This window comes from Castanea sativa, chromosome 3 (genome assembly GCF_040712315.1).
Source record: "Castanea sativa cultivar Marrone di Chiusa Pesio chromosome 3, ASM4071231v1".
In the NCBI taxonomy this organism is placed as follows: Eukaryota; Viridiplantae; Streptophyta; class Magnoliopsida; order Fagales; family Fagaceae; genus Castanea; species Castanea sativa.
In genome coordinates, this window is record NC_134015.1 from 43,560,630 (window position 1) to 43,586,063 (window position 25,434).

The 25,434-nt window shown below is 37.0% G+C and overlaps 3 protein-coding genes across 6 annotated transcripts; all 3 read left to right on the forward strand.

The window, feature by feature from the left end:
* The first annotated feature begins 1,297 nt into the window (after positions 1-1,297).
* Positions 1,298-10,314, forward strand: LOC142627186 (trans-Golgi network-localized SYP41-interacting protein 1). 2 transcript variants are annotated; one of them, XM_075800985.1, is made up of 9 exons: positions 1,298-1,469; positions 1,553-1,761; positions 1,864-2,145; positions 2,359-6,768; positions 7,317-8,181; positions 8,281-8,927; positions 9,409-9,556; positions 9,638-9,719; positions 9,865-10,314. In XM_075800985.1, exons 2-9 carry the CDS (start codon positions 1,618-1,620, stop codon positions 9,965-9,967), a joined length of 6,681 nt encoding a protein of 2,226 aa, XP_075657100.1. In that variant the 5' UTR covers positions 1,298-1,469; positions 1,553-1,617; the 3' UTR covers positions 9,968-10,314. The 2 variants fall into 2 exon arrangements, with proteins under 2 accessions (XP_075657100.1, XP_075657101.1); XM_075800986.1 differs by having other exon boundaries at positions 9,424-9,556.
* Positions 10,315-12,131: 1,817 nt separating this feature from the next.
* Positions 12,132-16,766, forward strand: LOC142627622 (uncharacterized). 3 transcript variants are annotated; one of them, XM_075801497.1, is made up of 9 exons: positions 12,132-12,228; positions 12,320-12,483; positions 13,224-13,282; positions 13,384-13,638; positions 14,452-14,512; positions 15,127-15,251; positions 15,513-15,575; positions 15,683-15,807; positions 16,335-16,766. In XM_075801497.1, exons 2-9 carry the CDS (start codon positions 12,396-12,398, stop codon positions 16,480-16,482), a joined length of 924 nt encoding a protein of 307 aa, XP_075657612.1. In that variant the 5' UTR covers positions 12,132-12,228; positions 12,320-12,395; the 3' UTR covers positions 16,483-16,766. The 3 variants fall into 3 exon arrangements, with proteins under 3 accessions (XP_075657612.1, XP_075657614.1, XP_075657615.1); XM_075801499.1 differs by having other exon boundaries at positions 12,337-12,483; XM_075801500.1 differs by having other exon boundaries at positions 12,147-12,228; positions 12,431-12,483.
* Positions 16,767-22,664: 5,898 nt separating this feature from the next.
* On the forward strand, positions 22,665-24,336 carry LOC142629003 (uncharacterized). Its single transcript, XM_075803007.1, has 2 exons — positions 22,665-23,507; positions 24,037-24,336. Exons 1-2 carry the CDS (start codon positions 22,665-22,667, stop codon positions 24,334-24,336), a joined length of 1,143 nt encoding a protein of 380 aa, XP_075659122.1.
* Positions 24,337-25,434: the final 1,098 nt, after the last annotated feature.

Sequence of the window (25,434 nt, forward strand, 5' to 3'; positions counted from 1 at the left end):
GAGGATCCAGCCGAGGGTGAATTTCTCTTCGGACAGACACCGGAGAACCCGGGATTTCATGATAAACGTTAGGCAATGACATGGTCAAAACCAATGGATAAAAGGGGTAAACCCTTGAATGTCCTAGAAGCACCGATGTTAGAGAAACACCAAGGATAAAGGTTGTCACCTCCATATTAAAGACCCTGCACCTACCACCCTGGCCGCATTAATGGGGAAGTGACAATTGAACAGTGGAAGGGAAACTTCTGGTTACTATTCAAAGGCACTGAGAAAAGAAATATCTAGGCTAAGGGGGAGTTGGGGCAACACGTGTACAAAGTATCAAAAAGAGGAGTATTTAAGGAGCAACTTAGAACAGAAAAGAGGATCCCCTTCTTTGTAACCTAAAAGAAAGAGAAAAAAGAGAGAGAAATAATATAAGAACAGTTCTCGGCTTACGTCCGAGCAGGCTGACTTACGGTGTTTCTTGTTGTTTTCAAGTGTTTACAATCTTTGGCTTGTCATTTAATCCTCAAACACTTCTAACATGGGTTTCAAGCCCACGCTCTACAAATTATATTGTTTAAGGCTCATTGGGCCTGAGTCCGTAACTGTTCTTGGGGCCAGGTGCAATTGTGCACTTACAGCTATGTCATCAATAAATTGTTTAAATTGCAAATTTTTGTGATTTAAACCTATGTATAAAATATAAGCTTGTAGATTATATAGTAAATAATGTCTGATTGACACAAAATTTGATATATGGATTAAGAATATAAAAAATATGTAATTCAACAATTAGATTTTTAAAATATATAGTAATATTTATTTTATTGAATAAAGTTGTATCCTTAGACTACAACCAATTTTGTAACTAAATTTTGTCCATTATTAAATAAATTAGGCTAGGTTTGAGCCGCCCTGTAAGAAAGAATAATACTTAGAACACAACTTTATGCCACATGTGATGAGTTGTGAGTGACAAAAGTGTGTCTCCACATGACCCATCATCACACTTTCACTTCTCATAATTCACTCCATGGTAGGGCGCAAAATTGTACACAAAATTATATGTCCTGAGCATTACTCTGTAAGAAAAATAAAAACGCCCAAACATGCATTCAATGCATCACTTTGAAACGTAAAACCAAAGGTCGGCAGCGTTTTCCACGCCAAAAACGACACCTTTCTTTGAATACACTTGTACCGTATCGAAAGTCGAAACGACACGCTACAGTGATAATAAAACGACACCGCAGTAACGCTTCTAATAAAAAAAATAAAAAATAAAAAACATTCAGTAAACATTAAAAGTGGGTGGGAAATTTTAATTTGACTGGGTGGTTTTTGCTAATTGCTCCGTGCAACAATTTCCAGATTCCACTAACTACAACTCTTTAGAACTTAGAAGTCCTCAAATCTCAAATCCAAAGCTCATCGTGAACCGTCCGATCACCGCAACAACACGACGCCGTTTCCATTCTCAGGTCAAATACAATAATAATTTTCCCGTTTCTAGGGTTTCGTTTTTCATTTCCAGATTCTAGATTTTGAATTCATTATCTCTCAGGTTTCGTTATTCGAATCTCACGGATCTGGAGGGGGGCAACAGTTTCGATTATGAGCAATTGAGAAATGTCTGAGAATCATAGCTCAGAGCAGGTTCTGGAAGTTTCTGGAGCTCAGAATAGCAACTTTCTTGACCCGAATCCGGATCATGCAATTCGGGCACCCCAAGAAGCTAACGGGTATGACCATGACCATGACCAAGTCAATCAGGTAATGAATTTATGATTGATTGAAAGTATATCAATTTTGATTTGATGTGAGAAATGGTTGTAATTTGTGCATATTTAGTGAGAGGTTGAGAAATGATTTCAGGAACCGGCGTTATTGTCGGTGATGGGTCGTGCTGATGATGATATTGATAATGATAATGATAATGATAATGGGGTTTCGGAGGAGGAGGAAGAGGGGGGTGATTTTGTTGACTGCTCGGACGAGTTGGTTTCGAGTGCTGAGAAGGAAGCAGCAGTTGTAGCAGTAGTGAGGGAAGAATCGGGTGATGATGGGGTTCGAGGAGTCGAAAATGGGGTGTTGGATGGTTACGTGCAGCCGGAACTACAACAACAACGACGACTGAGCAATGCACGGGAATACAAGGTCGAAAAAAAGTTGTTTAGTTGGGTAGTTTTGTTTAGTTACTCTTTGTGATTATCAATTTGGTATCAGAAATGCTATTTTCACTCCACTTTCACAATGTATTCTAAGTGGCGGGTTGTTACTGACGAGCAAAATTAGAACCAGTAACAACTTGAAAATGTTGTAGACGTTGCACTTCTCTTATGTTATTGATTTGTGGTTTTTGGTGTGCAGGACGAAAGAGAGGCGTTTGCTAGGGAAGTTGCTGAGCTTCGTCACGGGCTTAAGGCTCTGATTAATCATCAGCAGCCGTTGCTTGGTGATAATGAGAGTGGGGAAAATGATAATAGCCCTTTGCTTGAAATGATAAAGGAATGCTCACTGTTTGTTAAATTAGCTTCAGAGGAACGATTGCAGGCTGAGGGGACAATGAGAGAAATTCGTGGTGTTATTCTTACTAAGGAACAAGAGATTGGAGATCTCAATGCACGGGTTTCTGAGTTGTCATTGGCGAATGATGCTGCGGCATCTTATATGAGTTCAGTTCAGAATTCTTTGGAAGTATCGTTGGAAAAGGATCGGCATGTAGATGATGTGGCAAACAGGATGTTAGCTTCTCTAGCATCGGTAGGTTATCAAGAAGAATCATTGGAGAATTCAATTAGTGGGAAAATAATTCAGGTTGAGAAAGGCAACTCTTTGTTGATTGAGAAGTACAATCAGATTCTTTCTGAAATTGATCAACTTAGGCAATGTTTGAACGAGACTGGGGTTGATATCAGGGTGCAAGAGGGTCATGGGGCTATTTGTGTTGCTGCACGTGATGAGTTACTTGAGCTGAAAAGAAAGGAGGAGGATTTGATTGATAAAGTTAGACATCTAGAGGATGAAAATAGGAAATTAGTGGAACAACTTGACGGGCATAAAGAAATGGTTGAGAAAGTGAATGCAGAACTTGCAAACACAAAAATAGAAGTTGAGCAGGAGAAGGTTAGGTGTGCTAATACCAAAGAGAAGCTTACCATGGCTGTGACAAAGGGAAAGGCATTGGTGCAACAGAGAGACTCATTGAAGCATTCTCTAGCTGATAAAACAAGTGAGCTTGAGAAATGTTTGATTGCATTGCAAGAGAAGTCTAGCGCATTGGAGTCTGATGAACTAAGCAAGGAGGAATTGGTCAAAAGTGAAAATTTGATTGCATCTCTGCAGGAAACACTATTGGAAAGGACTTCCGTTCTTGAAAAAATTGATGAAATTATGTCTGAGGCTGGTGTACCTGAGGAACTTCTTTCGATGGATATTAGAGAGAGATTTAGATGGCTTGTAGATGAGAGAAATGTACTAAAGGATGTTTCACTGGAGTCTCAAAAATTGAAAGATGCTTTTTCCTCATTTGATCTACCGGAGACAGTTTCATCATCTGACTTGGAAGCTCGAGTGGGTTGGCTGAGGGAGTCATTTTACCGGGCTAAAGATGATGTAAATAGTTTGCAGGATGAAATTGCTAAAACAAGGGAAGCTGGCCATAATGAGATTGACCGCTTAAGTGCTTCACTTTCAACAGCATTACAGGAAAAGGATTATCTTGAAACAGAGTTGGCTGATCTGATGAGGAAATATGAAGAGATTGTTGAAAAAGAACATCAAGTTACATTGGAGAAGGATCACTTAAGTGCTTCACTTTCAACAGCATTACAGGAAAAGGATTATCTTCAAACAGAGTTGGCTGAGCTGATGAGCAAATATGAAGAGATTGTTGTAAAAGAACGTCAAGTTACATTGGAGAAGGACCAGTTAAGTGCTTCTCTTTCAGCAGAACTACAGGAAAAGGATTATTTTCAAACAGAGTTGGCCGACCTGATGGGAAAATACAAAGAGATTGTTGAAAAAGAGCATCAAGTTTCAGTGGAGAAGGATCAGATAGTGAAAATGTTGATTGAGGTTTCTGGAACTGAAATGGAAAATGAAGAAGGGGTCTATCAGACTTTCTCTGACAATTCCAGTCTTGTTCACAGATGTTTTGAGAAGATAAAAGAACAGAGCAGTGCCATTTTGGATTCTTCCTATGTTAATGCAGAATTGTTTGAAAGAGTACAAAGTCTCTTGTATGTAAGGGATCACGAATTGATGCTGTGTGAGAAATTACTCGAAGAAGAGATGATGGTCAGATCAGAGGAGGAAAAACTGTTGAATGAGTTAAAGTTGGTTTCTGAAGAACTTGTAGCACTGAAAGAGGAAAAGAGCTTTCTATGGAAGGATCTTGAAAGATCAGAAGAGAAGTCTGCTTTGGTGGATAAATTGTCAAATGAGTTAAAGTTGGTATCTGAAGAACTTGTAGTGCTGAAAGAGGAAAAGATCTCTCTACATAAGGATTTTGAAAGATTTGAAGAGAAGTCTGCTTTGGTGGAAAAACTGTCGAGTGAGTTAAAGTTGGTATCTGAAGAACTTGTAGCACTGAAAGAGGAAAAGAGCTCTCTACAGAATGATGTTGAAAGATCGGAAGAGAAGTCCACTTTGGTGGAAAAACTGTCGAATGAGTTAAAATTGGTATCTGAAGAACTTGTAGCGCTGAAAGAGGAAAATAGCTCTCTACAAAGGGATCTTGAAAGATTGGAAGAGAAGTCTGCTTTGGTGGAAAAACTGTCGAATGAGTTAAAGTTGGTATCTGAAGAACTTGTAGCACTTAAAGAGGAAAAGAGCTCACTTCAGAATGAGCTTGAAAGATCGGAAGAGAAGTCTGTTATGGTGGAAAAACTGTCGAATGAGTTAAAATTGTTATCTGAAGAACTTGTAGCACTGAAAGAGGAAAAGAGCTCACTTCAGAATGATCTTGAAAGATCGGAAGAGAAGTCCACTTTGGTGGAAAAACTGTCGAATGAGTTAAAATTGGTATCTGAAAAACTTGTTGCGCTGAAAGAGGAAAAGAGCTCTCTACAGAAGGATCTTGAAAGATTGGAAGAGAAGTCTGCTTTGGTGGAAAAACTGTCGAATGAGTTAAAGTTGGTATCTGAAGAACTTGTAGAACTGAAAGAGGAAAAGAGCTCTCTATGGAAGGATCTTGAAAGATCAGAGGAGAAGTCCACTTTGGTGGATAAATTTTCAAATGAGTTAAAGTTGGTATCTGAAGAACTTGTAGCGCTGAAAGAGGAAAAGATCTCTCTACAGAAGGATCTTGAAAGATTGGAAGAGAAGTCTACTTTGGTGGAAAAAGTGTCGAATGAGTTAAAGTTGGTATCTGAAGAAATTGTAGCACTGAAAGAGGAAAAGAGCTCTCTACAGAAGGATCTTGAAAGATCGGAAGAGAAGTCTGCATTGGTGAGGGAGAAGTTATCCATGGCAGTTAAGAAAGGCAAAGGATTGGTTCAAGATCGGGAGAACTTGAAAAAGCTTCTGGATGAAAAGAACTCAGAAATTCAAAAGTTGAAGCTCGAGTTACAGCAGCAAGAATCTGCAGTCGCTGACTGCAGAGACCAGATTGAAACATTGTCTACTGACGTAGAGCACATCCCAAAGTTGGAGGCTGATCTTGCTGCGATGAAAGATCAACGTGATCAACTTGAGCAATTCTTATTGGAGAGCAATAAAATTTTACAGAAATTGGTTGAATCTATTGATGGCATCGTTCTTCCTGTTGATACAGTTTTTGATGAGCCCGTAGGAAAGGTGAACTGGCTTTCTGGGTACATTAATGAATGCCTGGAAGCTAAGACGCACGCAGAGCAGGAGTTAGGTAAGGTGAAAGAGGATGCCAGTACCCTGGTTAGTGAGTTAGCAGAAGCCCAAGCAACAGTGAAATCACTGGAAGACGCATTGTCAGTTGCGGAGAACAATGTTACTCAACTAGCTGAAGAAAAGAGGGAATTAGAAGTTGGGAAGACAAATATTGAACAAGAGTTACAGAAAGCAGTAGAAGAAGCTTGTTCCCAGACCAGCAAGTTTGTCGAGGCTTGTGCAACTAGGAAGTCACTTGAAGAGGCCTTATCCCTAGCAGAAAATAATATATCTGTGCTGTTCAGAGAGAAAGAAGAGGCTCAAGTAAGTAAAACTGCTGCAGAGATGGATCTGGAGAAAGTGAAAGAAGAGGTTGCTATTCAGACCAGCAAACTAACAGAGGCCTTCAAAACTATAAAGTCACTTGAAGATTCACTGTCTCAGGTAGAGACTAATGTTGCTTTGCTGACTGAGCAAAATAACGATGCACAAGTTGGTAGAACTAATTTGGAGAATGAGCTAAAGAAGCTGCAAGAGGAAGCTGGGTCCCAAGCTAACAAGCTGGCAGATTCATATGCAAAAATAAAATCGCTGGAAGATGCGTTGTCGAGGGCAGAAGAAGATGTTTCTGTACTTCAAGGTGAAAAGAAAAATGCTGAAGAGGAACTATTGTCACTTAATTCCAAGTTAAATGCATGCATGGAAGAGTTGGCTGGAACCAGTGGCAGTTTTGAAAGCAAATCTATAGAGCTTGCTGGACACCTTAACGATCTTCAAGTGATTATGAAAGATGAGACTCTGTTATCAAGGGTAAAAGAATGCTTTGAGAAGAAATTCGAGAGCTTGAGAAAAATGGATCTCATTCTTAAAAACATAAGGACCCATTTCGTAGAAGTGGATTTAGAAGAGCTGCAAAGTCACCATGTCATGGAGGTAACCTATATATGAGCATGTGTGTGTATGGATCAAAAATTTTCTTGTTGAATGATTTTTTTTTTTTTGTGGGGAGCGCCGGGGGGGGGGGGGGGGGGTGGAAAGGGTGTCTGTGCATGTTATTTTGGTAGATCTCCATATGTGTGTATTTAGATTTTGCCTTTCTGAACTTGATTCTGTAACTGGTAATTACCTTCACCTATATAATCATTATGAGCGCATCAACTTCGATTAGCCAATCATTCTGGGTCTTTAAATCAGAATTGTTAGCATTGACAAGGCATTTTCAATTATATTTAGAATTGTCAATGGAAAAAAATATACCACTGGTTTGGTATATGTATGCTCAAGTGGATCACTTGTTTGCTTTTGAAAACAGATGACAGTTGCCAATTTTTTGGTTTTTTATTAGTGGTTGTGGATCTCTCTTAATTGCTAACATGCTCTCTTTTTCTATTTAAGAATGCAGAATGAATCTAAAGCTTTTCTCTTTCTCCTATTAAATCTTTTCCATCTTTTCTCTAATTGGCTTGTTTTATTTATTCCAGGATGATTCAAATGTTATGAAATCTTTCTCAAATAGCCTCAACAATATTGTTGATGTTGAAATCAATAACAGCCGGGTGAGTGCTGCAGATGGTGACAATATTTCTTCACATTTTAGAAAGACTGTGGAAGGGTTCCAGTCGAGAAACAAAATTATTTATGATAAAGTCGAAGGTTTTTCATCTTTTATAGATGAGTGTATCGCAGGTTTGTTGAGAAAATTACAGGAAACACAGGATGGTGTAGTATTTGTACTTGAGCACATTGAATCTTTGAAACAAAAATCAAAGAATCTGGAAATGATTCAACAGGAACAGGAGACCACTATATCCATTTTAGAAAATGATGTTGCAACTTTGTTGTCTGCTTGTACTGATGCTACGAGAGAACTGCAGATTGAAGTGAAGAACAATCTATTGGAACTTATCTCTGTTCCTGAGCTTGAGAAGTTGAACCATACTTTGTCTTTAGAAATGAGAGATACTGATGGAGATGCTACAGTTGAGCAGCAACAAAGACTTGATGGCAACAAACATGTTGATGCTGCAAATAAGTTGTTATTGGCAACTAGAAAATTTCAATCTCTGGTTAAACAGTTTGAGAGCACAAGTAATGTGGCAGCCGCTACAGTTGAAGAATTGCAAAATAAATTGAAACAAAGTATAACAAGTCTTGAAAAAGCTATTGAAGAAAGGGATCTAAACCAAGATAGAGTTTCCAAGCTAGAGAGTGAGGTAGAAGAGTTGCAAACTTCATGCAGTGAGCTGAGGCTTAAACTAAATGATTCTCATTCCAAAGAGGACAAGTTAAAGGAAAGAGAGGCAGAAATTTCCTCACTGTCCAATACTTTGTTAATGAAAGAAAAAGGTAAACATCTTTGATGGGATCTTGCTGCACAAATCTATTTTGGTTGTTATTATTTTGTCAATTTTCTTCTGACTTCTTTGTTCATATTTGTTGTTTCAGAGGCAGAAGACTCCCTTCTGTCAGCATCCCAAGTGAAAACACTCCTTGACAAAGTTGGAGGGATTGAAATCCCGACGGCAGAGTCAGAAGTTGGAGACCTGGTGCCCCATAATTCTGCTCATGTAAAGAAGCTCTTTTACATTATTGATACTGTTACTGAGTTGCAGCAGCAAGTGAGGTTATTATCTCATGACAAAGAAGAGCTGCAATCAACAATTACAACACAGATTCTGGAAATTGAGCATCTGAAGGAGGAAGTTGAGAAACTTGTCAGGGACAGACAAGATTCCGAAAAAGTGAAGGATGAACTGTCTGAGTTCACTTTTGGTTTGGAGAAAATTATAGGTATTTTAGGAGGTGAATTGTTTGACCAAAAATCTGCTGGTGTCAAGGGACTTCTGTCAGTATTAGAAAAGCAGGTTGTGACCATGCCTTTGGAATTGGAAAATTCAAAATCAAAAGCTCAGGAGCTTGGCACAAAGTTGCTTGCAAGCCAAAAGGTTGTGGATGAATTGTCAGTCAAAGTTAAAGTTCTTGAAGACTCACTTCAGGATAGGAGTGCTCAGACAGAGATTGTTCAGGAAAGGAGCATCTTTGAAGCTCCCTCATTGCCTACAGGGTCCGAGATATCTGAAATTGAAGATGCGGTAATTATTGAATTACATGATTTTTTTAATATAATTTTCTTCCTGCATGATATTTTTGTTTCTCTGAACAAAGTTTTCATGGATAAATATTAAGCAAACTGTGTTGGTTTTTGGATCTCAAATGACCTTATGTTCAGGTCTTGCAGATGTTCCAGTTAGACAAATTAGATTAATTAATATATTCTATACATATATCTGTACTGCCTACAGAGTCTCGTTTTTCGGTGATCTATGTGACCAACCTAATTGTTAAAACTTTCCATTGGAAAAGTTAAAGCTTTCTTCAATCCTTTTTCTTGTTCTCTCTTCCCGAATGAATTTCAAAACTTAAGTTGGATATTAAAAAAAGAAAGATGTAGTTCAGGCAAAGGAGTAATGATATGTAACACAATTTGGGTAGACTTGCTGTTGGGTGACTCAAAATTTTCCTTTCCAAATAATAGAGAAGATGCATGTATAAAGCATTGCCTGCCTTATGCAGGGCTCACTTGGGCAGACTTCAAAATCTCCTGTCCTGCCAGCCACCGTTGCACGAACTGTGCGAAAGGGTTCAGCTGAGCATCTCGCAATTAATGTTGATGTGGAATCTGAACGTTTGATCAACAATGAGGGAAGTGATGAAGACAAAGGTTTGCATTCTATCTCATCTTCAACCAAATATTCAGTTTAGAAAGCTCAGGTAATTGACGTATTTTTTTTCTCTTATCCAGGTCATGTATTCAAGTCTCTGAACACGTCAGGTCTCATTCCAAAACAAGGAAAGTTGATTGCAGATCGGGTTGATGGAATCTGGTAACATGCCATATCATCTGCTTTAGTTTATGTTTCAATTATTGTATTGAAATTTGGACTAACTGGGGAATAAAGTCGTAACTCAGTTGGATTATGTTCTATATACAGACTTGATACTAAGTTTCTTTTTAATCTGTACATGCAGGGTATCCGGTGGTCGACTTTTGATGAGTCGTCCCCAAGCAAGGCTAGGCCTTATTGCATATTCGCTCTTGTTGCATATATGGCTGTTGGCAACAATTTTGTGACGAATTCTTTGATCATCTGTTCTCTGGATCATACCACAATGATTTTCTTAGTCTGCAAGTTGTATCATAGATAAATAACATTTTCTATTTTTTCCCCATTCTTTTATGGTCTCGGTGGTACTTGTTCATATTTTACATATCACCTTATTGATTCTCTGAAATCATATTTTTTTAGGGGTTCAGGGAATACATGCCTCTCTGCTTTTAGAGAGATGCTTAATTAATAAGTTTTTTGTCCTGTTGGAATATTGAGCTGTAGTTTCAAGTTTGGTAGATGAAACATGAAGTGTAAGTGGTGACACACACCATTTGTTCTAGACTTCTCGTATCTCTTTCCAACTATTTAAGTTTTAACTATGCGAGACTTTGAGGATTGGTGTTGAGACTGAGAATGATCTTCATTGAAATAGGAAATTATTTCTGAAATATTTTGATTTAACTACAACTTTATTGTTGAGCAAATTAAAACTCATAATTATCCAATTCAATTCCAACGAGCACCGAGAGATATTTGAATCTCAATTTCGTCTATCTGGACTATATTCTGAATACAAATATTAACTTGTACTAGCTTGTAAGTTCATGCATATGCATGAATATACTTAAAAGATATACATTAAAATACATAGTATAATAATTTTACAAATATAATTTGAATATTATTAATTGTTATTCTTATATTTTTTTTAACTCTTTAAAAAGTCTTGTAAAAATGTTATTAGGTAGAAAATATAAATTTTTCATTTTTTAAATATTTTTATGCTCATTAATTTTAGACTCTTTAATTTTTGTACACAACAACTCACTTGAATGGATATTTAACAATAATTCACTTGAATGAATATTTATGATATGATCTCACATTTTATTCCAAAATTAAGAAATAAAACTCTCTAAAAATAAATAATTTAGGACACATAGTACAACATTGGATTTCAATTGTAGAATATAATTGGATTTTCTCTAAATTTTACCTATTAATATATATATATATATATAATTTTTGTGCCAAATGAATTGTTTTTAGTTATAAAAAAAAATGTTCATAAATATAAAATCATTGAAACTCTCTTTTCCTCTAATTTTATATATAGTGTTAGATATATGATTATTTGTTTATGATTTATTTATATTGGACTCGTCGTTTTCTATTCTAAATTAACTCATTTTGCACAAAAATTAAAAAACTTTGATTAGAGGGAACACGTTTTGTAAAATTAAACTTTAATTGAAATCAAATTTTTACACTAAACTAACTAACTTAGTTGAAAATTTTAAATTTTTTGATTAAATGAGACATGTGGCACAAAATTAAACTCTAATTAGATTTCAATTTAAACTCTAATTGTATTTTCTCTCAACTTTACTTATATATATATATATAGATGACTTATAAACTTAAATTGTTTTTAGTTCTACAAAAAAAAAAAAACTCATAAATATAAAATCATTCAAAATTATGTTTTTTATGGTTTACTTATTTTGGACTCCTCATTTTTTATACTAAATTAATTCATTTGGTACAAAAATTAAAAAATTTAAATTAGATGGGACACATGTCGCAAAATTAAACTCTAATTGAAATCCAATTTTTACATTGAATTAACTCACTTAGCACAAAAATTTAAAAGTTTAAATTAGATGGGACACGTGGCACAAAATTAGACTCTAATTGAAATCTAATTTGAAATCTAATTAGATTTTTTCTCAGTTTTACCAATTATTATTATTATTATTATTATTATTATATATAGACTATGTTGTTAATTCAAGAATTGTAACCTAAAAAATAAAATAAAATAAATATCTATTTATATTACAGGAGTTAATTTCTTCTTAGGGTATTTTTTTTTAATAAATAAAACTGGATTTAATACTTATTAGTCTTATCTACTTTCCTTTTTTCTTTTTTTTTCCTTGGAACGTATGGAGTGGACGAGGATTATTCAAAAATAACCATTGAATTTTTTTTTTCTTAATAATAATAAAATTATTTTTTATATATATATATAAAAAATAAAAATAAAAAAAAAGGATTGAGATTGAGAGAAGCTCTCTTTTGGTCCTTGAATTGAATATTCTGAATTTCCAAAACTATCCCCCCAAATGGCCACGTGGCGATAGCTGAAAATTTAGACACAGAGTAAACAAACGGTTGGGAAGAGTTGAACTCAGTTGTTCAGTGTTCTCAGTTCTTACTTTCTCAGCCTTAGGGAATTTGAACATCTTTCTTCTGCTTTTCCCAGCAAAACTGAAATAAGGTTTGGTTTTCTCTGAATTCCAGTTGCTTTGTTAAAAATATATAGTGCTTACTTTCTTTACCCATTTCTTTTCTCTTTATGATTGAAGTAGTAGTTGGAATTTAACAGACATCCAAAGTGAAGTGCACCCATTTGGATTTTGAAGCTGCTATCTTTTATATATATATATGGGTTTGCTCACTATAAACTGTTGTTGGACCAGAACAAACAATGTCTCTACAATCCTCTTTCCTTACAGAGCATCTACCTTCATGGGTTAGTTTTTTCAAACCCCTTTAATATATTTCTCTCTCTTTATGTTTTGCTAAGTTTATATTGCACAAACACACATATATTTATATGTTATTCTTAAACATTTCCATTAAGGCAGATGGGGGTTGTGCGTTGATCAATCGTTTTGGTTCATGCATATAAGAGTTGGGTGATTGGGTCAGACATTGCTTCTTATAAAGCCTTATTTAGTGTTAGTGTTTAATTTCCCAAATGTTGTGGTTGCAGCACAATGATAGTGATATTTTGTTGGTCCTATATATGGACCTGGGATGTTATTATGTAGGCTTGCAAATATGGGAGGGGATTTATAAGACTTGGGTTTTAAGTCTTGACTGTGTATTAGGAAGAAATTACTTTATAATAGCACAGAGAGATTGAATCAAATGAGGAAGGGACAAGAACTAGTCCTCGTTTAGGCTTTGTACTACAAATAATGGAATATTTCATAATTTCATTCTGTTTTTTTTTTTTTTTTTTTCTTGGTTGCTTTATTTTATGCAGTACAATAACAATGCAACCTCAACATGCAATTCTTTTCTGAAATTCTACACTAACATTACAATCTTAATAGCAAGCTGCCCCATCTAACAGCATTGACATATTCTTAGTTGAGAAGCTCTATTTTTAGTCTTGCCGTATTTCATGTTCCATTGACAATGTACTTGTTATTTGTAAATGCTTAATTTTTGTATGATTGTTCAAATGTGATTACATGCGATTAGGTGGGAAGGTTATTCACCTCTATGATGCGGAACAGGTTGTACTTTCTACATTGCACAGTGTAAGATTCTCTTCTTTTTTTGTAATTAGATGTTAAATCTGAGAAAAATTGCAGAACTTTTGTTTTTCTATCATCTCACACTAATATAATTCTTTTTGCAGGGTTTTAGATTTGATACAAGGGCTTTTGCAAGCCGGAATTCAGTGAAGAAATTGAGAAGAAATAGACAACCACCTGAAATTGTAGCAGATGTTCCTCCCACAAAAGATGATTATGTTCAAGATGAAAACACAGCTTCCTCTTTTGAAAATTCAGTTGATCAGAATTCTACAATAAAGCCTTCCAGGAGTACTGTGCTTCAGGCATGTACTATCACTTCTGGATTAATAGCGGCTTTGGGTATAATACTTCGTCAGGTATGCTTACTCTCATGCATCACTAACTTGGCATTCTACTCTATTTTTGTCTAAGAGTGATATTTCTGGGATTGTAAGAAGCCACCTAGTCATACTCATGTCATTTCCCCTCCGGTTTGGTTTCTCGTTGTGTTCTTTGAATTAAATGTGTTCGCTTCCTCCTTTTTGACCTTGTGGATTCTTCCTTTTTTCTCTTTAGATTGAATCACTACATAAGAGTGGAATCAAAATTGTGAGACAACAATGCATCCTTGTATCCTCTTATAATATGCGAGTAATGTTCTGTCATATTGTTAAATAGCAATCAGCGCCATATGACTTATTTTCTATTTAGGGTCCGTTTGGATACAGCTGAAACTGAAAACTGAAAATTGAAAACACTGTAGCAAAATAATTTTTAAATGGGTGAATAGTGACACGGGTCCCATTTTTAATTTTAAAAAATCTGAAAAGTACATGAATAGTGCACCACTGTGCGGTTACTGTTCACGCACAGTGGTGCACAGTGCACCTGTCCCCTGTTGGAAGATGTGCGCAGGGAAGAAAAAAAAAAAAAAGTTAAAAACGCGAACACCAGACGCAGCCACCCTATCCAAACTCAGCCTTAATATCAACATTTTATGTTCACACCAAATACCAGTCATAAAACTTTGTTACTCAATGCTAAGTTCTTGATTTTAGTCAGGACGTGTCACTTTGGAGTAAAAGAGAATTTTCAATTTCACTATAATAAAAATTAAAAAATTTCACGGGCAACATTATGTTTGGTCAATCATCTGGATCTTAATTTTGTTCTCTAATTGCTATTTGCAGGTATCCCATGTTGCATCAGTGGAAGGATTGCCAATCCTTGACTGCTCCGCAGAAGTATCATGTATAAATTTTGTGTTCACTTCTTATTGCAAATTTGTCATTGAAAACCTTTTTTTATTGTTCTCCCTTTTCAGGTTCAACATCCTGCTTCTTTCCGCAGAATGCAAAGGGACATTTTCTTTGAAATTTTTTTTTGGAAAACTGAGCAGACAGGATAGTGAAAATCATCTAAAATGAATAGTTGTCCTAAAACATGATTAACATTTGCGGGAAGCAGCCAATCAGCCAATGGCAATGGAATAGCAGACACCAAATGCAAATCAAATTATTGGTTTTGTTTTTCTAGATTTTGAAAGCTCAATTGTACTTTCTCATGGATATGAAATATAATTTTGGGTTTTGATTTTCATAAAAGATGTTACTAGAATAATCAAAATTTGCTTATTTTTCAAATCTGCAAAAAGGATTAGAAATCTATTGAAATGTAGAATGCCCTGATGCTCTATTAAAATAATTTTCCTGATAATTAAATAATGTGGAGAATGTCATTCTAATATGGAATCATCTTTCCAATATTCTATATTTTATTTTTATACATCCTTTTTGCCTCTTACGCTGTAGACTGGAATTGGGCATTCATTACTTAAAAGGGTGTCATGTTTTCCCCATGTACAGTTGGTTTTGAGATGTGGCATCTTGAGTTGATTACAGGAATAGTTGTATTGATATCATCAAGCCGATATCTACTACTGAAAACATGGCCAGATTTTGCCGAGTCTAGTGAAGCAGCCAATCAGCAGGTAGCTGTACTGATTTTCCTAACTGTCTCTAGAGGGACTCGTACATATTATTTAATTTTTGTAATAAAAGTAGCATCTCTACAACTGTCAGCATAGCTAGAATTATATATTGGATGGTTGAGAAAAGTAACCCCCCCCCCCCCCCCCAACCCTTATCTCCCCCAAAAAAAAGAAAAAGAAGATACTACTCCAGTTGAGTTGATATTGTACCAATCCTTAGCTGCTTTGATGAATTCCAACAACATCCTATATTTGATGCAGGTCCTTGCTTCACTTCAGATTTTGGATTACATAATTGTTGCATTCCTGCCTGGTATTAGTGAGGTAATAAGGAAAGAAAAATGTTTTTATCATCTTTGTGTGTGTTTTTGTTTTTAATTATAGTTCTATTATGAGTGCATTGTTACATGTGCTGGTTCATGGTTGACTAGGAATTGCTTTTCCGTGGTGCATTGCTACCACTTTTTGGATTCAATTGGAAGAGTGTCTTTCTGGTTGCCGCTATTTTTGGTGTTCTACATGTCGGCAGTGGCCGAAAGTATTCCTTTGCTATCTGGTATTCATCTTCTTGACTTGATTAAGATTTCATTCTCTCCAAATTAATTCATGAATCAATTGCATTGACTCTCCACTTTACCTTATTTAAATTAAGAGTAGGCATATATCCTCTTCATTTAGTCCCTACTAATATTTAGTATGCCCTTCTAGCTGCATCTTCTACTTTCCATTCTCTGATAGCTCTAACTTTCAAAGCAAATGTGATGCCTTCACTAGTCCATTTAAGGCGAAAATTAAACATGAGTAGTTATCTGTCATCTTATAAGTGAACAACTTTAACAGCCTTTGGACATCCAGCCATGGATTATTTTTTATAGTTAACTATTTTTGTAAATAGAATTCATATTAGGAGACCTAGTGTTCAAATCCCCCCTCCCCATTGTTGTCGACTTATTTATAAAAATAAAAAATAAAACTCAGAAGAAGTTTGGATTGTATTGTTTGATGTCCTACGGAATAATCTTCAAACTATTCAGGCACTGTGGGCTCCAATTAATCAGGATTTTGGTGTTTGACATGTTTCAGGGCAACTTTTGTTGGGCTTGTGTATGGTTATGCCACAATTATGTCTTCTAGCCTTATTGTGCCAATGGCTTCTCACGCAATAAACAATCTGGTTGGAGGGATTTTGTGGCGATACACTTCATTCTCAAAATCATCACAGAAGTTATAAGACAATAACAATCTGCCTCATTTTTATTCGTTAGAAAAAAATATTTTCTGTTCTTCAAAACTGGTCAATGGTGCATCCTTGCCTAGCTAGTTTGGTGTAAATATGTGGTATGCATGAATTTGTCACCCACTTGTGCTGTAAATTCTTGTAGAACCATCTTAGTCTAGAAGGCGGGTGGTTTTGCTACAATATATCATATTTTTATTCTTGAAGTTGGAACATCTTTTTGGATTCAAACCCTTCAAATTAGAATAGAACTGCAATTTTAAGGATCATTAGATCTATGTGGTGGTGGAATTCTATCTCCTACCATTTTCACTGAAACAGAACTTTTATTCATTCAAACTAATTAAGATTACTCAATTTACCCGGCCGTGAACACCTTAAATTTAAATGACAAAGTTTTCCTCTAAATCAGTTTGGAGAAATGTTTTTCAACATATTATGTGGCGATTCATAAAATTATCTGTGTATTCTTTAAACAATGCACATAACTCATTAATAGGTCATGTGCTAAATAGTTGATAGCAACTAATGGTTTTATTAATCATCATGTAATAGGTTGAAAGAATTTTCCTCCAAATTGATTTGAAAGTAAAGTATATTTTTTTTCATATTTAAAAATGCACAAAATTATGTTTTTATTTTTATTATAGATATGAAATATTTAAATTTGTGGAATTCACTTCATGATGATCATTCTTTTTCATCAAGTCAAGGAACTGTTTGGTTTTTGATATAGACGGTATTGGAATTAAAGTCCCTTTATGTTTGTAAGTTTTTAAAAGAATGAAAATGCTAAAAATACCACAAACTTTTCTACATAATCTTTACAAACTGATATAATAATGAACTTGATTGGTAGATGACAACAACATATATGAACGTTAGAATCACTTTTTATTTTTTTTCTTATTAGTGTATTACATTAATTTATAAAGGTTATATAGTAAAATTTGTAACATCTTAAGCCAACCTCACTCTTAAAAGAATGGAAATGAATAAAATGAATAACTCATAAAATAATTGAATTGAATGGAATATAACCTAGTGTATCTATACTATTATTTAAGGGACTTCCCCTGTTTGGATTCCTTATTTTTTTAGTTCAAAAATGCCCCTATATTTAAGTAGAGACAAACTAAATGACAATTCAGTAAAAATGCAACTCTAACTCCCACTAAAACATTGCCTAAAAAATAGTGTCATTATTCTATAGATTTTCAAATTTCTTTATCCATTTATAAATTAAATTCTCAAAATAAAAATTATATATATAAAATAAAAACAATTTTTTTTTTTTTGTTGCTACAAAATAGGATCACTAAAAAAAAGTCTCATTGCACGCGCAAAGTGCATGTGATGAGGCTAATTTTCTCTAATGTGTGTTGTAAAAGATGGGGTAGGAAAGAAAGATTTATCAATAAAATTTTTTTTTTTTTTTGAGAACAAAAAATTATATATATATTGCATTCATTTTTATATTTTATTTTATTTTTTCCAAAGTAGGGATATAAATGGTATTTCATCTCCCTTTCATTAATTTTTTTGAAGAGGCAAATCTCCCTTTCATCATTGAATGAATGCTCTACTAAAAAATGGGAGGAATATTTCCTGGGGAATGGAATGTTCTTAACAATTCCTCATGAGTCATGACCAATCCCTTAGTCCATTACATTACTTCCAAGTATTAAACTTCCAAATAGGAAAGTAAATGAAATATTCTTAAAACATTCCTTTCCATAATTTCAACCATTACACCCCTTTCTTTTCTCCCATCCCAAAATGAAAGTAAGTTAACTTATTCTTTTATGTAGAACTTTTTAACACCACATTTAAAAAAAAAAAATTACTCAAACTCTAGTTTATTTTCAAGTGTGCTTGGCTAAGTTTTTTTCTTAATTAAATTGGGTAGGTAAAGCTTTTTTAAAACCTCAATTTTCATCTAGATACAGCTGTATTTTTGTTCAATTTTCATCTTTTAAGCAATATAAACAAAAGAAAATAAAAACTGTACCAAATCTAGATCAAAGAATCCCGAGTATGGTTTTAGCCAACTTAGCCTACTAGAAAAAAAAAATGAAGAAATAATTCAAACAATCCCAACTATCAAAATCTTAACTGGCTTATTAGGTCATGAAAATTGTGAGGACCCGAAGACCCAAGGACTTAAGATGAACGGCTGAGGATCAGCTGTGAAGTATAAGAAATAAAGGACGATGGAAGTCAAGGGCCTGAGGAGCCAAGAAGGTAGAAGTAGGATTACCAGGGGGAAATACAAAGGGTAAATCAGTGAGGCACTAAAGAGGAATTGAAAATATCTGGATTGTGGGTAGGTAACTGTGAACGCCGCATTGAATGCTCTGCACCAAGCTTTTTGGCCGCATTGAATAGAGAACACCAGCTTTATCTGGTGCATTAATGTGGAGGTGACCTGAACAGTATAAGGCACAGCACTAGAGCTTCTTTCCATTACCGATTATAGAAAAATGGACAAATGTCAGCAAATGAGGCTAGTAAGGTGAGAGATGAAGGGTTGAGATAGCAAGAGTAAGGGGTATAAATAAGAGAGGTAGAAACGAAGGGACAGAACTCATAGGAGATAGAGTCTTAAAGAGTGTAGTGGAGATAGAGTCTTAGAGAGTGTAGTTTTAATTTTGATAATAAGATCAGAGCGTCAATACCTTGTTTGTTTCGTTCCCTCTCTACAAATTTATTGTTCTGGGCCTTGAATTATTAGCCCTTCTCTTGGTTGTGGTGTTGGTGTTTGATTTTTGGTCCTTACAATTGGCGCCGTCTGTGGGAACAATAAAGTGTGACGTTCTGGTTTGAAAATAAATGGCGGAGGCAAGTCAGGAAAAGGAAGAATCAGTGGGTTTGCAAAGGGAGAACCAAACTATAAGCACGCAACGCAAAAACGGTAAGCAACACACCCCAAGTGTGGTGGTGGAATCGTATCATAGTGATCGAGTAGGTGGACGACGATCACATACTGAGGGTCAAGTTTCTCGTGATGATGTGTTGCAAAAGATGCAGTCAGAGATAGATTATCTGCGCAAAAGCCTGAAGCGGAGGAAACATGGTAGGCGGAGCCCATCTTACTCGTCCAGTGATAGCTCCGAGGAAAGACGAGGGGGGGATGATCATCAGGCATCTAAGTCCCTTCCTGGTAAGTCCCGTTTCAATACTTTTTCTGGGGGCAAGGCAAAGAAAAGGGGAGAGAAGCGAGTTGGGGAATGGTCATATCAAGGTACGGGGAATGATGCAATGAGTAAAGCTTTGAGGCAAATCTCTAAATCCCCTTTCATGGCATGGATAAACAAGGCAAAGCTCCCCCATAGGTTTTCTCAACCTGTATTTACCATTTATAATGGCAGGATTGATCCTGTGGAGCACGTTAGCCATTTTAATCAGAAGATGACAGTTCACTCGAATAATGAAGCATTGATGTGTAAAGCTTTTCCTTCCAATCTTGGGCCGATAGCCATGCGATGGTTTGATGCATTGGAGGAAGGATCCTTAAGGTCATTTGAAGAGCTGACAAGGGCATTTGGGGCTCGGTTCATAACATGTAGTAGGGTCCCTAAGCCTTTGGATGCATTGATATCTATGACAATGAGAGAAGGAGAAACGCTCAAAACTTATTCAGATCGGGACTGGGAAACCTATAATGAAATTGATGAAGATGTGGCTGTAAGGACTTTTAAGGTAGGTCTCCCTACTGAGCACGACCTGAGGAAGTCCTTGATAATGAAAGCGGTTGTAAATATACGTCAGCTTATGGACCGTATAGACAAGTATAAACGGGTTGAGGAGGATCAAATTCAAAGCAAAGGGAAAGCAAAACTATTTCCGGAGAAGAAGGATCTTCGGGGGATGGGGTATCAAGGCAATTATCCTAGGTGAGATTTCCCAAGTCATCCATTGCCAGCCGGGACCCCTTTGGTTAATTCACTGTTCAAGGAACCCATACACCAAATATTGGAGAAAATACGAAATGAGCCTTATTTTAGACTGCCTAATAAAATGAGTGGAGATGCATCCTTAAGAAACCAAAGTCTTTATTGTCATTATCATCAAGACAAGGGACATACCACGGAAGAATGTAGGACATTGCGTGATCATTTGAACCAATTGGCCAGGGCGGGAAAGCTCAATCATTTCTTGTCTCGGCCGGAAGGGCAATTTGGGCACCAAGGGACGAGAATGTATCGTGGAAGTACTTCCCGGCCAGCTTTAGGCACCATTAATGTCATTTTGGCACAACCGAGAAGAGGAGTCGAGGAGCCTTCTCGGGTCATGTCCGTGCATGGTGGTTTTGGGAATGAGGCCGTGGAAGGGGCAATCAACTAGCTAAAAGGATGAGATTCTCGGCAACTCCAGTATTGGGTTTCTCTAAGGAAGATAAGGAAGGAACATGCCAACCACATGATGATGCTTTGGTAGTAACCATTCAGATTGGGGGATATGATGTGAAGCGAGTTTTAGTGGATGACAGAAGTGGGGTGGAAATTATGTATCTTGACTTATTTAATGGTTTAAATCTAAAAGTCGAGGATCTGAAAAAATATGATTCACCGTTAGTAGGCTTTGATGGGAAGCCGGTAATTCCGCAGGGAATGATCAGGTTACCTGTACAGGTTGAGGACGAAGAGGTCTAGGTTAACTTCATAGTAGTCAAGGCATATTCACCTTACACAGCTATATTGGCTAGGCCATGGCTCTACGCAATGGGGGCAGTTTCATCAACTTTGCACGTAAAGGTGAAGTATCCTATCCATGGAAGGGTGGGAGTGTTACATGGTAATCAATCAGTAGCCAGGCAGCGTGTAATGTCCACGATTGTTAGAACAAGTGAGAATTTGGAAATGGGGACAACCCAGAAAACTTTATAACAAGTAAAGAAGCCTACCCGGGAGTTGGGTGCCGATTTGGATGGAGATTCCACCGAAGAGCTGGACAGGGTATTTATAGGGGAGGATAAAGAGAGATATTTCCAGGTGAGATCCCAGTTCCTTGCATTAGAAAAGGTGGAATTAGTTAAGTTCTTGAAGGCTAATAGTGATGTTTTTGCCTGGACGACATATGATGTCCCAAGGATTGACCCAGAGTTCATTTGCCACCTCCTGAATGTTAGTCCCGAGGCGGTGCCCCGCAAATAGCCTCCTCGGTGCGCTTCTCAGGAGCATGCCGAGGCTGTAAAGGAAGATCTCAATAAGTTAAAATAGGTTGGGGCAATTAAAGAGACCTTTTTATCCTGAATGGCTTGCTAACACTGTTGTGGTTAAAAAGAAGAACGGAAAATGGAGAGTTTGTGTTGATTTCACTGATTTGAACAGGGTATGCCCAAAGGACCCTTTTCCTATTCCGAGAATTGACCAACTAGTAGATGAAAATGTAGGGCATCCTCGGATGAGTTTTCTAGACGCTTTTCAGGGTTATCATTAATACCTTTGTCATTGGCTGATTAGGAAAAAACAGCTTTCCGTGCTCCTAACGGCAATTATCATTATCGAGTAATGTCTTTTGGTCTCAAGAATGCAGGATCTATTTATCAAAGAATGGTGACAAGAATGTTTGAGTTGCAGTTGGGGCATAACATGGAAGCATATATTGACGATATGGTAATTAAAAGCAAAAGGGTAGAAAACCATTTGATGGACTTAGAAGAAACCTTCTCGGTCCTAAGGAGGCATAAACTGCGTTTGAATGCTTCTAAGTGCTCTTTTGGAGTGAGCTCAGGGAAGTTTTTTGGGTATATGATAACGCATCGGGGAATTGAGGTTAACCCTAATCAGATTAGGGCTATCAGGGGTTTGCATCCTCCTTGGAATCCCAAGGAAGTGCAGAGACTAACTGGTATGGCAGTAGCGTTAAATCGGTTCATTTCTCGATCTGCGGACAGGTGTCGGCCTTTTTATCATCTTTTGCATAAATGGAGAAACTTTCAGTGGACTGAAGAGTGTGACTTGGCTTTTGAAGATTTAAAGCAATATTTGGCGAATCCGCCAATATTATCAAGACCGGAGAAGGAAAAGGTGTTGTATGCTTATTTGGCAGTCACGGATTATGCTGTAAGTCTTGTCCTAGTACGGAATGACGATGGAATTCAAAAGCCGGTGTATTAGATTAGTAAATCTTTGCAAGAGGCAGAAAAACGGTATTTACCCTTGGAAAAGGCTATGCTAGCCATCGTGCATGCAACAAGAAAGCTTCCCCATTACTTCCAAGCCCACACGGTAGTTGTACTTACCCAATTGCCTTTACAGGCTCTCATGAGGAAGTCAGATTACACTGGCCGAGTGGCAAAGTGGGGAACAAGGCTTGGAGCCTATGATGTTAAGTATATGCCCCGGACAGCTATCAAAGGACAGGTTCTTGCCGATTTCGTGGCAGAATTTACGGAGGGCGGTGTTAAGCAAGAAGATGTCATGCTAACCGTGATGTCTATTGGGCCTGGTAGCATTCTCTTTTGGGAAGTTTATACAGATGAGGCATCTAACCGAAAAGGGGCAGGGATTGGGATTGTGTTGATCACCCCTAAGAAGTTAATCATGGAAAAGTCATTACGGCTGGGATTTATAGCCACTAACAATGAGGCCGAATATGAAGCTCTTTTGGCAGGTGCTCAAATGGTTAGGCACTTGGGAGGAGAAATGGTTGAGTTCTATTGTGATTCTAGATTAATTGTTGGACAAGTTAATGGAGAATTTGAGGCTAGAGATGAGAGAATGAAGAAATATCTCAACAGAGTCAAAGAGGTGTTAGGCATGTTTAAAAATTTTAAAGTGAGACAAATTCCAAGAGGGCAGAATGTCCATGCTGATTCATTGGCCATGCTAGCCACATCTTTGGGATCGAAGCTACCGCGGACGGTGATGGTGGAGGATTTGATGAGCTCCAGTCTCGCTGGCGTCCCGACAATTGGGATTCATAGTATTCATGTGGGGCCGAGTTGGAAGGATCCGATTGTGGCCTTTTTAGAACATGGTTTATTACCCGAGGACAGAGTGGAAGCAGAAAAGGTACGGAGAAGTGCTCCCCGTTATTGGCTTTCCGAGGAGCAGAAGTTGTACAAACGTTCTTATCGGGACCATATCTGCTCTGCGTACATCCTGAAGCTATTGAGCCCATACTGGAAGAATTGCATGAGGGAATATATATGGAAGTCACACTGAGGGGAGATCGTTAGCCCACAGGGCCATAACCCAGGGGTATTGGTGGCCAAATATGCAGAAAGCTTCACAAGAGTATGCAAAGAAGTGTGATTAGTGTCAAAGGTTTGCACCAAACATTCATCAACCAGGGGGAGTCTTAAATCCGTTATCTAGTCCATGGTTGTTTGCTAAGTGGGGCTTGGATATCGTCGGACCTTTTCCTCGGACGATTGGTAATAGAAGGTGGCTTCTCGTCGGCACAGATTACTTTACTAAGTGGGTAGAAGCCGAACTGCTAACTAACATCAGGGACGCAGATGCTAAGAAGTTCATCTAGAAGAATATTGTTACTCGCTTTGGAGTCCCGCATACTCTGATCTCCGATAATGGAATTCAGTTTGATAGCAAGGCTTTTCGAAGGTATTGTGGGGATTTGGGAATAAGGAACGGGTACTCAATACCGGCGTACCCTCAAGGAAATGGTCAAGCTGAGGCTACAAACAAGGTCATTTTGGCTGGGTTTAAGAAGAGATTAGATGATGCTAAAGGAAGATGGGTAGAGGAGTTGCCTCATGTATTGTGGACTTATCGCACTACTCCCCGAAGATTAACTGGCGAGACACCCTTTTTAATGACATACGGAATGGAGGCAATAATCCTTTTGGAGTCAGGCTTCCCCACCTTGAGATTTGAATAGTATAATGTTGAGGGCAATCAATGCATGCTATGCGATAGTTTAGATGATATGTGATAGTTTAGATACTATTGAGGAAAGAAGAGAAGTAGCTAGCGTAAAGATGGGCAGTTATCAACAGAAGCTCAAGCAGACATATGATAAAGGAGTGAAGCTGAGGCCTTTAGTGCTAGGGGATTTGGTTTTGAGAAAAGTGGTGGGAACAGCAAAGAATCCTGCTTGGGGTAAGCTAGGACCCAACTGGGAATGACCATATAGAATCACGTCTGTAGCAGGTGTTGGGGCTTATCGTATGGAGGATTTAGATGGAAAAACGGTCCATCGCCCCTGGAATGTAAACAATTTACGACGTTATTATTATTAAATAAAGGGCTTTCTTATGTATAAGTTGTAGGCTTGTTTTGTTTTATTAGTCGATGCTTCTTTATTGGCATAATTGTTATGACTGTGGATACTTTCCAAGTGTTAAACTGAACTTAGTCATTGTTCGACTCCTCGGGCCACAAGTCTAAGGAAAATTAACACAGCAGAAAAAGCTTCCAAGTGTTAAACTAAACTTAGTCATTGTTCGGCTCCTCGGGCCATAAGTCTAAGGAAAATTAACACAGCAGAAAAAGCTTCCAAGTGTTAAACTGAACTTAGTCATTATTCGGCTCCTCGGGCCACAAGTCTAAGGAAAATTAACACAGCAGAAAAAGCTTCCAAGTGTTAAACTAAATTTAGTCCTTGTTTGGCTCCTCGGGCCACAGGGCTAAGGCAAATTAGCGCGATGGTAAAATCTTCTAAGTGAAAAAGTCAACTTAGTTCTTGATCAGTGTGAAATAGTTTCAATCTTTAGGACTTATGATGTAATGTTTTGATTAGTGTTTGGAATATAAACATAAACGAGTAAGCTAATATAAACAAAGTAGAGGGAGCAAAGCAACACTAGTTTGTAAATTTTATAAATGTTAAAGTTCACTACTATGTAAAGGGAAAACAACACTAGTTCATTAAACCCAGTTGAAAAAAGAAAGAAAAATGAAAGAAACCAATAACAACAATTCTTTAGTAGTCGCAAGGCGGGCACTTCAAGTACTGGTTTGTTGCTTTTTCTCTGGT

What these genes read in the sequence shown, in the direction of transcription:
- LOC142627186 (XM_075800985.1), top strand. Translation starts at nt 1,618, where the DNA reads ATGTCTGAGAATCATAGCTCAGAGCAGGTTCTGGAAGTTTCTGGAGCT. An exon ending in TTTGTTAATGAAAGAAAAAG is followed by an intron (nt 8,182 to 8,280) that starts GTAAACATCTTT and finishes TTGTTGTTTCAG; the next exon opens with AGGCAGAAGACTCCCTTCTG. An exon ending in GGGAAGTGATGAAGACAAAG is followed by an intron (nt 9,557 to 9,637) that starts GTTTGCATTCTA and finishes TCTCTTATCCAG; the next exon opens with GTCATGTATTCAAGTCTCTG.
- LOC142627622 (XM_075801497.1), top strand. Translation starts at nt 12,396, where the DNA reads ATGGGTTTGCTCACTATAAACTGTTGTTGGACCAGAACAAACAATGTC. An exon ending in CAGAGCATCTACCTTCATGG is followed by an intron (nt 12,484 to 13,223) that starts GTTAGTTTTTTC and finishes ACATGCGATTAG; the next exon opens with GTGGGAAGGTTATTCACCTC. An exon ending in GTGAAGCAGCCAATCAGCAG is followed by an intron (nt 15,252 to 15,512) that starts GTAGCTGTACTG and finishes TATTTGATGCAG; the next exon opens with GTCCTTGCTTCACTTCAGAT.
- LOC142629003 (XM_075803007.1), top strand. Translation starts at nt 22,665, where the DNA reads ATGCTAGCCATCGTGCATGCAACAAGAAAGCTTCCCCATTACTTCCAA. An exon ending in ACAGAGTGGAAGCAGAAAAG is followed by an intron (nt 23,508 to 24,036) that starts GTACGGAGAAGT and finishes AATGGAATTCAG; the next exon opens with TTTGATAGCAAGGCTTTTCG.